This window comes from Thrips palmi, unplaced genomic scaffold, assembly GCF_012932325.1.
Source record: "Thrips palmi isolate BJ-2018 unplaced genomic scaffold, TpBJ-2018v1 HiC_scaffold_19, whole genome shotgun sequence".
Lineage (NCBI taxonomy): Eukaryota > Metazoa > Arthropoda > Insecta > Thysanoptera > Thripidae > Thrips > Thrips palmi.
The window spans coordinates 1,833,475-1,848,692 of NW_023144628.1; the positions used below are offsets into that span (position 1 = coordinate 1,833,475).

At 37.7% G+C, this 15,218-nt stretch overlaps 2 protein-coding genes across 5 annotated transcripts; one reads left to right on the top strand and one right to left on the bottom strand.

Moving 5' to 3' along the window:
• Nucleotides 1-415: 415 nt before the first annotated feature.
• Nucleotides 416-12,061, bottom strand: LOC117646025 (calcineurin-binding protein cabin-1-like). The gene is made up of 29 exons (XM_034386655.1): nucleotides 11,749-12,061; nucleotides 11,469-11,582; nucleotides 11,159-11,392; nucleotides 10,857-11,068; nucleotides 10,557-10,779; nucleotides 10,050-10,471; nucleotides 9,782-9,970; nucleotides 9,502-9,699; nucleotides 9,259-9,402; nucleotides 8,974-9,151; nucleotides 7,838-8,883; nucleotides 7,555-7,750; nucleotides 7,307-7,481; nucleotides 6,974-7,205; nucleotides 6,688-6,874; nucleotides 6,015-6,599; nucleotides 5,825-5,923; nucleotides 5,523-5,711; nucleotides 5,277-5,431; nucleotides 5,104-5,170; nucleotides 4,687-5,023; nucleotides 3,350-3,501; nucleotides 3,182-3,263; nucleotides 2,856-3,085; nucleotides 2,614-2,780; nucleotides 2,329-2,539; nucleotides 2,039-2,242; nucleotides 1,624-1,953; nucleotides 416-1,542 (listed from the first exon to the last, which is right to left on the bottom strand). The coding sequence occupies exons 1-29, from the start codon at nucleotides 11,830-11,832 to the stop codon at nucleotides 829-831; spliced, it is 7,356 nt and encodes a 2,451-aa protein (XP_034242546.1). The 5' UTR covers nucleotides 11,833-12,061; the 3' UTR covers nucleotides 416-828.
• Nucleotides 12,062-12,075: 14 nt separating this feature from the next.
• On the top strand, nucleotides 12,076-15,192 carry LOC117646029 (poly(A) RNA polymerase, mitochondrial-like). Of its 4 annotated transcripts, none has more exons than XM_034386662.1 (10): nucleotides 12,082-12,186; nucleotides 12,256-12,523; nucleotides 12,960-13,168; nucleotides 13,325-13,552; nucleotides 13,621-13,842; nucleotides 13,917-14,122; nucleotides 14,231-14,454; nucleotides 14,572-14,831; nucleotides 14,911-15,023; nucleotides 15,100-15,192. In XM_034386662.1, exons 2-10 carry the CDS (start codon nucleotides 12,385-12,387, stop codon nucleotides 15,161-15,163), a joined length of 1,665 nt encoding a protein of 554 aa, XP_034242553.1. In that variant the 5' UTR covers nucleotides 12,082-12,186; nucleotides 12,256-12,384; the 3' UTR covers nucleotides 15,164-15,192. The 4 variants fall into 4 exon arrangements, with proteins under 4 accessions (XP_034242554.1, XP_034242553.1, XP_034242552.1 ...); XM_034386661.1 differs by having other exon boundaries at nucleotides 12,086-12,186; nucleotides 12,957-13,168; XM_034386663.1 differs by lacking the exon at nucleotides 12,256-12,523 and having other exon boundaries at nucleotides 12,076-12,186; nucleotides 12,957-13,168.
• Nucleotides 15,193-15,218: the final 26 nt, after the last annotated feature.

Below are 15,218 nucleotides of genomic sequence, written 5' to 3' on the forward strand. Positions count from 1 at the left end.
CAGACATGTACAGAAAACGTATTGGTAAGAGCATGAAAGTAAGAACAAATAATTGAACGAAAAAACAAAACAACAGCTTACTTTAATTTGCATTTACCAGGACATCAAGATGTTAAAAAAAATGTTAAAGTTGACAAAGAAACAATTAAAAAACATGACATGAAGATAAATTCATCGACCATTTATAGGGTAAGAGGAATAAACAGTCTCTCTCTTTTTTTTTTTTTTTTCAATTTGGAAGCAAATAAAAAATTGACAGTGATAAAATTCTCCTTACAGGACATTTTTATAATGATTGGTGTTCTGCTCTTGATCTTCTGCTCACTGTATTATGTATTGAATGTCATACTTGTGGAGTTAGATGACCTTCTCCCAACTCACACAGTCAAGAATGAAGTGTAGAAATGAAGAACACTGGAAAACTGTGTTATTTAACTGGACATACTTCTCCTTGTGATGTGAAGTAAGAACATATATACAGTTTGGTTGTTTTGTTTACCCCATTTTTCTTGAAATCAAAAAGAGTAGTTAGCATTTAAGAGATATTGTAATGGATTATTTCGCATCATTAAAATTTGCAATCAGACATGATCCTGACTAATTAACCTTCTCACAATACAGAACCACACAATGGAAAAGAATTCAATTGAACTTTGTTAACACAGTAAAAAAAGCACTTACAATCCTTAATCTTAAATGAGATGAATTTATAAACTGTTTATAAACAGTTGTAATTTACACCAAAGCTGTTTCAATCAACATCAGTACACAATGTGCCTCAATTATATCACAGACAACTGGGAAACAATACTTAATTTAATAAAGGAATTAATCTAGGGTTATTATATCAAAGTTTGGGTCAGCTCTCTTCTTGGTTTCTGAGTTTTCCGCAGAGTCACTGCCTGGTGTGGAATGTAATGAGGACGAAGAAATTTTGCTAATTGATATGGCTGAATTAGACGTCTGCCCACTTGAAGCTTGTGTCTTCTGAAGCTTATTGGGGGGCTGAGGCCTAGGAGTTGGCATTTCTTGCTGATGAGGTGAAGTGGGTTGCGCCCTTTGTTTAATTTGCAATCCAGGCAACCGAGAGAGGAGAGCAGCAGGATTGTTGAGCGGTGCATTAGTCTGTGATTGAGGTGCAAAAGGTCTCGGCTGAGGTGAAAAGGCACCAGCGCTGGTCGCGGGTCCTTTCAGTCTCGGGCCTTCTTTCCTCACCGCACCCGAATTGGGATTGAGTATGCTTCGAGGATCAGTTGCACCAGGCATGGGTCTGGGCACATTATGACGAGGCCTTTGTTGCCATCCAGTTTGACCAGTCATCAGAACATCTCCCATACTCATTGTTGTGTTTGGGTAAGGACTTCCTGTCCTCACAGGTGGAGCAGATGTTGAAGTTGGGGGAGGTGTGGAGGCAGAACCTGTACTCTGACCTGTTGATTTATTGGCCTGTAAAGCTGTGATCGAAAGTGCTGGACGGTCTTTAATGATAGATGATACGACAGTCGTTTGGGCACCAGTGCCTTGCTGAGGACGCCGCTGTTTCTGCAAGTACAAACAGTCAGTTTTAATGAAAGGGAAAGGGAAAGGCTATTCAAGACTTTACCCTTACACTGCAAAAGCTACCTGCTGTTGTTTCATCACTTTAGGCTTGGAACTATCCATGGAGCTTTGCCCGGACGGCGCCCCTGCCACGTTCACGTTCGCAAGGCCCATCATGTGAGCCATGTTCATCATAGCATTGTGCAGCCGTTGTTGGGCTTTGGGGGGCCGGCCTCGCCCACGATACAGTGGCATCTGCGGCAGGAACATGGAAGTTGCCATGGAACTCACCATGGCGTTGGCCATAGCGTTTGCTCTGGCATCTGCCAAAGGATTTCTGAGAGGAGTGTTGCCCACTGCTGGGAACCTCTGTGATAATGGGTTGAATGGTAAGGCTGATGACATCACCCCCATCTACGATAGAAAACCAAAATGACATCACAAAATTGCAATCACACTTATGCTAATAAATAGTGTTTCTCTATTTTGTTTCACCCACCTGCATGGCCTGTGCCAGGGCTTGCGCTTGTAATTGATCTTGAACCTGGGCTTGCACCTGCACTTGAGAGTGAACTTGTCCTTGCTGAGCTTGTGCTAGTGCCTGTGCTCTTGCTTTGGCATCAGCAATGGCCCTTCGACTACTCAATTCTTTCGAGCAGAAATCAACAGCTGCCTCATAGTAAGACTGCTGGTCACCCTGATCCTAAAAATAAGCTCAGTGTGCTTAAAGGGATCCAGCTTCATGCAAACAAAAAATAAATTTGTTATGGTATCACCTATCTTACTTACCCCCTTGAATTTTTTGTAAGCATCACTCAGCAGTCCCTTAAAAGCTGCTTCTTTCAGCGGCAATTCTTTAATACCATCTTTTACAGTACGATACAACTCAATTACATGGTCTGCAGTTCGAGTCTCATTGACACATTCTCGCATGGCAGCTAAGCACAAAACAAGAGCTTGCTTGGACAAATCAGCTCGTTCATTGTCACGTAAGTATTTCCTGCAAAAATGGTAATTTTAGTAAAAGCAACACTAAATTTAAGCAGAATTGCACATAGACCAAAAATAAATTACTTGTCTTTTTTTTCCGGATCTCTTTTTAGGAAGATACTTAATTTTAAAAGAAAAGCATGGTCTCGCAAGGCTCGTAACAGTTCCATTAGCAAATGAACACATCTACTCATATGTGATGCAAAACTGCCAGCACGATCAATTTCTTCAATAGGGATCCGCCAAACATCCTTATAGAAATGATAATTAAAAAAGATCAGAACATTTTGACGGAAGTAGAAGCCTCAACAGAGATAAACACTCACATTAAACATGGAATGAACACCATTGCTTTTGAAAAGTCCACTTATGAGTTTAGTGGATTGAGATAATCTATTATCGCCAAGTAAAAGCTGACGACACTTTTTATAATTACGATGATGCTTTGACCGGAAATAGTGGTGGCACAATCTATAAAAAGACTTGTAATGTCTTGGGTAACGTGCTAGGCATTCTTCCATGGCCACTAGGCATTGATTAATCAAGTCTGCATGATCTGCAAGAACAAAAAAAAATATAGTCATACACAACCTGAAAAAAAGTTTAAAAAATGTAAAATTCAAAAAAAGAATCCCTGTAAAGAACAACATACTCAAACTTCTTTCACTTGGAGACTTTTGATCCACCACAGGTTTAACAAAAGAAGGTGCATCTCTACTTTCCTTTGTTGAATCCTAAAATATACCAATGTAACAAATATTTCAATAAAGAATGAAACCTGCATAATATTAAGAAATATTCATCACCAAGCAGAATATACCTGAGAGCTGCTCTTTTGTGCCACACTGTCCTGGGTAGATTGTTCAACAGCAATTGCTTCACTGTTCGAGCAGTAAGATGAAGGTGATGAACTGCCTGGTTCTTTGACTACAATATTGTCTTTTTCCTTTGCTTCAGCACCTACTTGGCTAGCTGCAAAGAAAAATACAGGTGTTCGATCTTTAATAGGAACTGAACAATATTTTTAAACTAGTCTAATAATAAGTATCAGATTTCAGTCCAGTCCCAATTAAGTTCAAAGATTAGAACAGTGTTCTTCCTAATGATAGGATGCTATGATTTACATTCTGTTACAAAATGCTCATCTTACGGACACAAAGCATGAAGACGAGAAGAGCAGAAGCAGAATACAAGCCTTAAACAGTGTATACACAAACATTATTATAATTATTATTAATAATGACAATTCAAACCATGCACACCATGCCACCCCATAGCTACAGCATAAAATTAAATGTGGATTTTCAATAAACCAATATTTTTGTGTAATTGTAAAACGACAACAAAAAAAAGCTCATAGCAAATATAGAAATTAAGTATAGTATTACCATAAGCTGAATAAACAGTATTATAACAATGAATTACTAAAGCTTACTTTTGATTGCAACAATTCAAAAACTCTGCTCCAGACACTTTTGTGGTTATGAATGAATGAGTGTGCACATGAAAAGGATAGAACATACACAAGAAGTAACTCACCACAACCTGTGACTGAGCAGCCATCAAAGATCATTTTCTCAGCAGAGGGAATATCATGTTTCGTTAACTCTACAGGAATCACTTGTACTTCAGTCTTGACAATATGGTGTGGTACTCCTTCTCGACTACAACTACTCTGTCTAATCTCAGTATAGGAAGTTTCAATATCTGTGCTAATTTTGTTGAGAATTTTATGTTTTTCTTTGTTTGTATCGCAAAATGATGTAAATGGAACTGAGCAGTCAGAAGATATAACATCAATTTGTGGAACTGGGATTTTATCACTACTGGAAGAAACATGTTTGAAATTTAAGGTTTCTAAACCTTTGCATGTAGCTGTATTACTATCCAAAATAAACTGCTTTAAACAAGGTTGACTCTGCTTAAGTGCAGCATCCTCATATGGTGCGGCGTAATCATGCTCCGCAACTATAGACAAAATACCATGCATTGGTTCATCAGTACTTAAGTCCACACCAGGAGAATCCTTATCCAAACCAGGAGAAATATCTACAATCTCAACAGGACTAGAATTTTTAATACTACTCAAATCAGCTTTTGGTTTAGTTGGACAGCCCACTGGAGCAATAGCCAAACCAGAAAATATTGAAGTCTTACTTTGGCAACTCTCAGATTCAGTTTCCTTGGGAGAAGTCTCATCAGATTTTCCTTCTATAGCACTAGAATTGCTGGCAGTTCCTAACGTAATCTCACAATCTGTATCCATATTCTCAGAGATGTTAGTTACAGAAGGCATGACATCCTTCTTTGATAGGTCTATTTGTTTTGGCTGACCATTTGTGGTGACCAAAGAGTTATCTGATTGACTTAGGTTGATCTCTTGGCCACTGTGCACAACTTCCATAGAGCTTTTACTGTCCATGTTAACAGCAACATCCTTATCTTCTGTTTTTGGTAGTTGGCTATCCTGCTCTGTGTTATGATCTATCATCACCTGTTCACAAAACAAACCAATGACCAAGTACTTTTATACTGTAAGATATGCATAATGAACTCAGTAAAATAATTACTTACAACAGATTCATCCAACTTTATCTTTTTTACCATGTTTTCCACTGGGTCCACGGATTGCCTCTTTGCACTGGAATTAAACAAAAGAAACAACAATAACTATAAGTAAGGAAGAAAATACAAAAACACATTGGCAGGAATAAAGTCAAAGGACACAAAGAAACAAAATTACTTACAATGTTTGTTGTGGTATTCCTCGAGCAGCCATAAAAGGGCCTTTTGCTGCCTCATCAAGAGTTTCATTATACAGGACTTCTATTTCTTCACTAAGGCATTTTCCTTCCATTAATTCTAAGTGTTTTAAAATTGATGCATGAATTCGATAATGCACCTTGACAAAAGAAAACAGAATGTACTGTACACAATATGGCTTGCAAAGATGATGAAAATACCAGGCCGCTTTGAAAAATGTCAATGTGTACCTCATGTGCTTCAAAAGCATAGTGTTGTGGTGGATCATAGTTCAGACTTAAAGGATATACTGCGTTCGAGTCAAACAGAAGTTTTGCTGCCGCTCTATAGTGTTGTAAGAATACAACAGGGGCTTCCCCACGTTTCTCTGCAACTTTGCCTAACATATATTGTGGGAGCCAAGGTTCTTCCTGGTCAAGCTGCAGTGGAAAATTTTTAAAAATTTCATATTACCAAGAATTTTTTTTAAAAAAGTTTGTCTAATTGAGACAATTGAGCTAAAAATAAGCTCTGTGAAATAATCCAACATTACCTTTTCAACAGTTTTGAAACATTGTTCCGTTATACCCAACATTTTGTCTTTTTCCTCCTCTATTTTTGTAAACATTTCCATGCTAAGACTATCAGTTTCCTGAAATAAATGTAGCAATAACAATAACCAAAGATCAAACATTTTCTTGTTTTCTTCAAAATTGAAATAAGTGTCAACATTATTGACTTACGGTTTTCAAAAGACGAGAACAGAATGAATGCACTGTGTAAGCAAAACTTCCAAATTCAATCCACATTGTAGTATTTTCTGGATCTAAATCAACAGCCCTTTGGAAACACCGCTGAGCCTTGGTCTTACGATTTAACTGAACATCATTATCAAAAGTGTCACAGGAGTTCAAATCACTTGTCAGAGCAGCAGCCCTTGCAAGCGCCATTCCCGCCCAAGAATCAAAACGATGTGGGTTAAGACATACATCTAGCATGTAATACTTGATTGCTGGTTCCCACTTGAAAGTCTTCATATAATAGTTTGCCAAGTGGTAATAAAGGTTACAAGCTGCTTGAGGAATAGAACATTGTACTTCGGGTAAATTTTTTGTTGATCCCTTGAGGAATGCTTTCACCTTACTCAAGTAACGATTGGGATTGCTTTCATTGGGAACCAGCTGTGAAATTTTCAAGAAAAGCTGCTCTTCTTCAGGAGTAATCTTTGAAATAGAATCAAAGGTAGGAAGTTCATCCGGCTCATAAAACCTCAACAATGCTAAACTTCTATCCCAGGTTAATTCAATTTGTTGATGCACTCCATGGTCCTACAAGTTCAACAAAAACAAATAATAAAGTGCAATAAGGGAAAAATCAATTTAAATATTGTACAATTGCACGCTACTCGCAACTCACTCGAAGCCTTTTTCTGCTTCTCTCCACCGGCTTTTTTGGATGCCCATAAAGACATAGGATTGCCTGGTCTACTTCGTGATTAAGCTGGTCACGTACTCTTTCTCGTTTCTCAGTTTGTAGGTGGGTGACAACAACATCTAAAATGAGGTTTAAAAGAATACCTTCATTTAGACAGCAGCGGCCCTTCCTATAAGAAAGACATATTTAAAATGAACACCATTGTGAAAATATCAAATATATAGAGTTGACAATGTGAATCATGAAAACAATCTATACTTAAACCTACTTAGCCATATATTCATGAGCTTCAAAAAGAACTTCTATGTGCGAAGGGGCACAATCTTGCTCAATAGGGTGCTGCTGTTCTTCAAAGAACACAATCCTGTGTAGGATGACCCATGGTGTGGTGCATTCAATTGCCATTCCAACAGAACAATCACTTTGTTCCAACTGATGGCAAAGTATTGTAGTCAGTGTTTGTACCAAACGAGTAAGACAGTTCTTTGGCAACTTTTCCACTAAAAAAAAATAAAAAAATAGAGAAGTGCACAGTGTGTAACATACATTGATCTGGTTAAAATCAAAAATAAGTAAACACTGTACAAGAACAGGAACATACTCAATTTCAGGCCAGCCATTTTAAGGCAATCATTCAAGCCAGCCAACAACCTTTCAACTGCAGTTGCCCACATTTGATGGTCTTCTTGGTCTTGTGATGCATTGTCTGAATCAGTTGAGTTGAGGTAACGATTGAAGGCTTCATGAAGGCACGCTTCTCCCCAGTAAAAGCAGTCCTAGCACAGAAAAATTAACATGAGTATCACCAATACTTGTCTCAAATCAATTAAAATGCAGCATCACGCTTACAGGGTACTTTTTGAGTTGCCATAAGGAATCCAGAAGCATTGCCATTTGAGTTGCTCTGTCAGGCAGATTATCAATTTCTGAATTATCATTATCGGTTTGCTGTGCACAGAATTTGAAACACTCTTTTAAGGTACCAGCCAGTAGTTCATACTGTCTACTTTGATACAAATCATCTATTTCACTCAGCTGTTGTTGCCTGATTCAAGGGGGAAAATCAAAATGAACATGGTAAGGAAGGTGACCAGAAGATGGTCAGAACAAACAAATTCAATTGCCAATTTACCTAGTTAGGGAGGTAAGAAGCTTTTGAGTACTCCGTTTTGTTATTTCTTGATTGACAGAACAATTGGGCAAAATAACAATGAATGGTTTCGTCTTAGCTGTAAGTGCAGATGAGCTCCCTGATTGTTCACTTTCGACATTTGATTTATGAATACCTGATGACATGTCTGTTTCAAGAGGGGGACTAATCGATTCAATTTGTATGTTACAAGATGGATCTGACTCATATTGTTCCTTTTGGCTATTTTCATGAAGCTGATCAGTTTGTTTAACTTCATTCACATGTTGATCTGGCTTTTCAATGGTCAGTTCTTCATTATCATTGGTAGACTGCACAGCCCTACTGGATTCACCAACTTCTGCACCAGTTTCCTGAGAAATAGTATCTCTTGATTGAAGGCTACTTGTTTCATCTGTCAATGATTCCTTCACAGTATCTTCTTCCATTTGATTGATTTTCTCTTCTTTCAATGGTAAAGAGGTGAACAATGAATTTTCATTTTCACAATTCACTTTTTCAAGATTTGATACTGAAGGAGCAACAATTTCAGTTTTCTCAGTGATTGATTCAGCAGAAGTTAATTCTTCTAAAGTCTGTTCATCTTTTATGATACTGTGATTGTGCTCAGGTACTTCACTCATTTCACCTTGAGAAACATTTTCATTTTTCTCAGTGACTGATTCAGCAGAAGCTAATTCTTCCAAACTCTGCTCATCTTTTACCATACTGAGATCGTGCTCAGGTACTTCGTTCATTTGACCATCTGTTTCAGTCTTATCACTAACCACTCCAGGAGAAACAATACTATGGTTAGGATCATGTGGATTATTTTGTTCACAAGCAACTGCCGGATCTTCAGTCATACAAGCATCTAAGTTTTCTTCATTTTGAGATTTTTCTTCAGTTGATAGTTGCTCAGCCTTAACTTCTTCAGAAGTTTTACTTTGTATATCAGTGCTAGTTATTTCTTTTGAACTGGAGTGAGAATCATCTACAGAGCTTAGTGTAGAACCCACCATTTCAACTATTTCCAAACTATCCAAAACCTAAAAAAGCATCACAAAAAAAAAAAAATTATTTAAGTTATACCTTATGCAATTAAAAAATAAACCAAGTATGTATGAAGCATTGCTTACACATTGAAGGGAATAAATAGCAGATGCGGAATCTTCTAGCAAAAGGAAGAGATGAGCTTTTAACCAATTGATACGAAGTAATATTCTGCACTGCTCTGATGGAGAGGTAAAGATGTGATTTAATCCAGACAGAGCTGATATGTTTCCAAGAGCTTCAGAAAATGTTAGCCCACTTTCCCTACATATTAAGAAAAGATAAGAAAAATTTACAAATATAAGTAAAACAAGCAACTCTATACATTTTAATACTTTCTTCTTCTTTTATTATGAAATATAAATACAAACCCAAGGTTATAAGAATCACTTAGACTTTTTTGGTGCCACATATCTACACACAACTCACAGTATAGAAGGGATTCAAGCACATCTATTATACTTAAACACCCTGGGACAGTTCCATCAAAGGGTGATGGACTTGAAATATGCTTCCTGTAAACATAAATATTTACCAATCAACACTTTTTTATACTGATCAACTGAGAGATAGAATCCAACATAAGACTAAACCAAATGAACTCTCCAACATACCGCATACATTCATACAAGCCAACATAAATGGGCACTAGTCCAGGGGGCCATGTAAGATCATGTTTTTCTGCTAGCTGCCTGATGAATTTCATAATGAGTTGAATGATGTTATTTGTTTCAGACCCATCTTTCTCAACCATGGCCTTGACCTCAGATACTTCTTTTTCGGTTCCATAATAACTTTCCTGAAGAATTCGCCTAAAAATGAAATTAATGAAAATCAGGTAAGGTGAAGTAACGGAAACAATTACTTAAGTTGTTTCAAGTATGTGAAACCTACTGCGGAATATTATCCTTGGCATGAAGTCCAAGTTTCCTCTTTTGAGCATCTTTGGCATCACGTTCCTGAAGCAGTCTACACAATTCAATGGCATCCATGGAATCATCTCCCCATGATAGAATTTCGTTTGGATCTCGCAGGGACCGTCTCCTACTTGCTTTAGCTAATTCGGCCTCTAGATCTTTGGGCCTAAGGATGAAAATTTAAGAATTCAAAATGTGTTTGAGTAGTTAAGAAATGAAAAAAATTGTGCAAGACAATAACTTACAACAAGGAGTCAGGGAGCAGAGAGCGAAAACGAGATGCTAAATTTGATTCCTCTCTTTCTTCAGCTTTGCGTCCTGAGCGCCTTCCTGAGCGACGTTTGCTCCACTGATCCATCAAAGTGGTTGAAGTCTTTTTCCGTTTCTGTTTTAAAGCTGCTGAGTTTTGTTGCACAGAAGACAATGTTCTAGCCTCTTCTTCTTGCTCAAGACCTGATGCTTCCGTAGCATCTTCTTCAGTTTGATCTTCTCCTTTCGCCTCCTGCTCACTATCAACATCCATTGGCTCACTTTCAATATCAAGTACACCAGGTTGAGCAACAATATCTTCACCTGTCGTATTATTCGTGTTTTGCTTGCCAGTAGGATGAATATCAGAGTGTTCAGGAGACTCTGAAGCATTGATCTTCACAAAATCCAAGAAGCTCTATGCAAAAATCTTAGTTAGTGAAAAGAACAGAATCCAAGAAAAGATTTTAAAAAGATTACGTCATGCATGCAGTACTTCATACCTTGCCCTGTGAGCACGAAATTAAATTGTGCACTTCCAGCAAATTTTTACCTAGATCCTCCCAGGTATTGGATTGAAGTTTTATAGCAATCTTTGCACAGTGCAAATCTTCTTTTAAAGGTTCAGATATTTTTGATCTATATCGCTCTTGAAGAGACAATGCATGAGAAATAAGATTGGACAATTCTTCTTCTGGTATGTCACAACACACTTCAGAAATATCTCTAGATAAGAACAAAATACAACATAATTCAAGACAGATCAAAAATATCCACTCATAATTTTAGAGTAGTGCAACTACCTTTCTCCAGGAAAAAAGAATTTGAAGTTTTGTATGAGATTTCTATCTTCCTTGGCAATTTGGTTCTGAAGTGCCAAGGCCTGAGGGTATTCTGCATCAAGCTCAAGAGTGCGTGACACAAGCAGTAAGCATCCCAAGTAATCATTCAATGCATACAGCAAAGGCAAAAGCAAATCCAAACAGGGCCAATGGCGTGAATTACATCGAAGACCCTACAAGGAGAGATTAAGTATGTTTCAAATAAGTCTTAAAAAGTATTAGTCAGGTTCAAATTCTCACTTTCTTTCCAGCCAAAAACAAACCTCTTGGAAAGCACGACTTGCCAGATGAAAATCATCAATTTGAAGTGCCACTTTGCCCATCTGATGCCACATAGTCACATCTGAATTGTCAAGTTCAACAGCTTGAATAAAACATTTAAGGCCATCTTCGGCACGGTTTTGAAGGACTAAAACATTGCCTAAATTTTTTAAACATGCATACTTGAGTGCAGCTGCTGGACGTGCATGTCCATCAGAGAGCTCCTCAGGGGAAACCTGATAAAGTTAGAAGAGCTTCAGGTTATTAGTAGGAAGGTGATGTATAGTAGATGTAAGTAGTATACAAACTTACGTTTGCTAAGAAATCGTCATTGAGGATGGATATTAACAACTCTTCAGCATCAGAATAACTACCTCTTTGACGTAACTCCAAAGCCCTTTTGTAAAGTGAGAATGCCCGGTCCTCCTACAAAGGAAAAAAAAAGGTGGTTCGTGAACTTAGTGAGGTCAAAAATACTGTACATATTGGATCATCCCCAAATAAATGTATTGAACTAAGGAAGTCAATGACCAGTTCTCTACTCAAAGAAAGTTGAGTCGAAAATTGACAATGCCTTTCTCTCTTTTCTGACCTGCGCTTCGATGGTCTCCTTCTCCTCGTTATCCTCCTCACTTTCGTCGGATGAACTTTCATTGAGAGCTCTGAGGCGCGGCATTTCGTACTTGACAAACTCTTGCAAGTAAATAGAACAGTATAACCTCCAACAACTGTTATGAAACCCAGTGAAATGAAAGTGCACACTTCATCAAGGTAATCTACGAGCAACCATTGAAAGACGGTTTTCTTCCAACGAATTCAAAAAGTACGCCGGTGCCTTGACACAAAAAGCTTTCGGTTCTACTCTACAATTCCATAACTAAGCAGGCAAAACGAGTCGAAAACACTTTGGAACTAAATTTCTCATCTACAGCTTCCCTCCAAGATGGCAACTTAGTGGCAACTGGTGGCAACCAGCAAACAGCAAATCCAGACCCATTTTAACTTATCTCTCATCTGATATTTCAAAAACGTAAGCCCGTAACTATATTATTTTAATTTTTTTACCATGCTTATAATTCCTCGTACCTAATTCAAACAGGTGAGCTCAAACTTATGTTTCATACCTTAGACTCCCTGTTGTATGAAAAATACAAACAATGATGGCTGCACAGTGGACATGAGAGGTTAAGATTTCTTTAGCCAAAACAACAGTTTTATCGTAATAACCATGACGGTCATGTGTCTCCTTGTAAGAGGACACACACGGACCAGAAATGCCAAAGTGTTTTCAAATATCGCTTATCAAAAGCGGAAGTCTGACAAACCCGAACCATCGCCCAAAGTAACCAACATACAACGTGATAGCGGTGAGCCCTCACTCATTGGTGTAATGTTATGGTTTCGAAAATTTTAAGGTTGTTTCTTCCCTGTTTTTCTACATTTTCATCTAGTGAAGCCCTCATTCTGGCAAACCCTCACAATCTTCTAGAAATATTCTTTTTTAGAACTTGTAGACATGATTCAGTTGCAATGAAACTCTTTCACTCTACTATTTTCTTGTCTGCATTCAAAACTGTTCTTCTCTTTAAACCAGTAATTGTTGAACAATTGACTCAGTTGGTTGTTTATCGGGATCTTAGTTGTAAATCTTCTAGCTTTGTTGAAACCATCCACTCTTTTTATCAAAATTCTTTGGTTAATACATAATTGTGACACTGACTAATCTGTTCCGTTAATGTATTCCTCATATGTTTGGGGCTGAAGGAAAGTGTTTTGATGACTTAAATTTTGTCTTTACAGCAGTAAATATAGAAACTAAGAATGTGGACACTAAGCCTGTTGTCAACAAGACTTTCGTACCCTTTTATGAAATGTTATTAAGAAGAAGGGATGAAGCTCGTAGAAGCATACTAATGGAAATTGAAGGGCTGCAAGATGCAGGACGTGTAAAACAGTTTTGTACCAAGATAGGGCCCGTGAAGCACTGCTTCTTTTACAGAAGGCCTGGGAAGGTAAGCAAAAGCACAAGTAGTCCACATTATCATTAAGTGGGACACAGCTCCATTATTTGTTTAATTTTAAAACATTATTTAGATCCAGCACTTAATGTGTTTGACTTTGTTTCAGATTTAATGTGCCATTATTCACACTGTTCTTTGTTTTTTCAGAACTTTGTCTTGGTTGAGTTCCAAACTGCTGTAAGCAAGATGAAAACAATGGAAAATTCTTATGATTCAAAAGACCCACAGTCCATACCTGTCTTCTCTCCATTTCTTTATTTTCAATCGGACCCTCAAAGTGGAAGAAGTCAAGCTCTAACTGATCTTACTGAGGACATCCAATGCAAAGAACAAGCAGCTCTAAAAGAACTCAAAGATCTCCAATGTAGCAGCAAAGTGAGTGTTTTGCTTAAGTGTGCATCTCATTTTATTTAAATGCAATTCTTTATTTTGTTTATTTCCAGAACCGCCTGAGGATGGAAATGGATCATTTGTATAAGAAATCCAAAATATCAGATTTAAGCATAAGACTCCGGTACTTTACTTGCCACCAGTTGGATCTGGCACTAGAGGGGCTATTCAGGGATGTGAAAGCCCTCCCATTTGGGTCCACAGTCAGTGGGTTCGGACGTAATTCAGGAGATCTTGACATTTACCTTCATTTTAAGAAGAACCTTTGTCAGGTGGTATGTATGCAATGCCTTAATTTTACATTTCAATGTCCTGTTTACAATGTCATGATTTTAACAATTTGCTCTAGATTAAAGACGACACATCCAAGTTATTTTTCCACTCCAAATCTTGGGTTCGGGATAAAAGTATGCAATTGAAGCTCATAAGTGATTTAATAAGTCTCTTGCTCCCTGGCTGCACAAATGTGGTAAGCATCCTAGGAGCTCGGGTACCAATTATCAAGTATCACCAAATCATGACCAATGTGGAGTGTGACATTCAAAACTCTTCAGCGTAAGTATTTTCTTATTAATTTGGCTTTGATCAAATTTCTTCTCTCAATTTTTGTGCTCAATGACAAGTGATAGCATAGTGCTTAATTGTACGCATCTCTCATTGCAGTGCAGGTGTTGATACCAGTCACATTTTATATACAATGAATAAATGGGATCTTCGTGTAGCCCCTCTTGTCTACTCACTAAGGCTCTGGGCTGCTCAGAATAATATTACTTGTGTGAAAAAACCTTCACCTTACATCACTAATTTTTCTCTGATGCTGATGGTCATATTTTTCCTTCAAACTGAACAGATTCTACCATCTCTACACTCTTTTAGTAGACTACCAAGTAAGTGCCTTAGCAGACAACTTTTATTAATAACCACGATGGCCATCAGAAATATTGGCAATAGATATGCTAGTTATGCCCAATTTAAACAATCATCTTATTCTTTGTCTTCTGCAGCTACTTTAACTTCTTCAAGTTTTGATCCTGATGCAGAATTGTTCTTTCCTGACTTGAGGAGGGTGGAAAAGGGCCTATTGTCAGGTGGAAATGAAGAGAAAATTGATAGTTTGCTTGTCAAGTTTTTCATGTTCTATTCAACTTTCAGTTTTGAGAAAAACAAAATTTCTGTCTACCATGGTAAAGTAATGCCCAAATCATCAAGGTTAATTTTAGAGATAGAGAACCCCACTAATCCCTCTCTGAATGTCGCAAAAAATGTGAGTATCTTTCATGCTAACAAACTGAGCTCTACAAATGTTTGAGATGTCTTTATCAATCTTGTGACCTGTATCGCAGGTGAGGCCTGAATACCTTCAGGTATTCCAGATAGCTGCAAGAGAGGCCGCAAAAGTGCTGGGTGAACGAGAATTTCAATCAAAAAGCCTCCTAGATGTCATTCCACTTACAAGGTGGGTCATTCAACTAAGATTTTGTAAATTCAGTCAGACCAAATTGCTTGGTTTTACCTCCATTCTCCTTTTCCAGGCATGACATGAATGGAAGTGTGCAGGAAAGGGGAAACAGAAATAGAAATGCAAATAATAATTAGACAAATGTTCAGTATTTGTACAATCTGTATTGGGATTATTTTCTTGACAAATCCA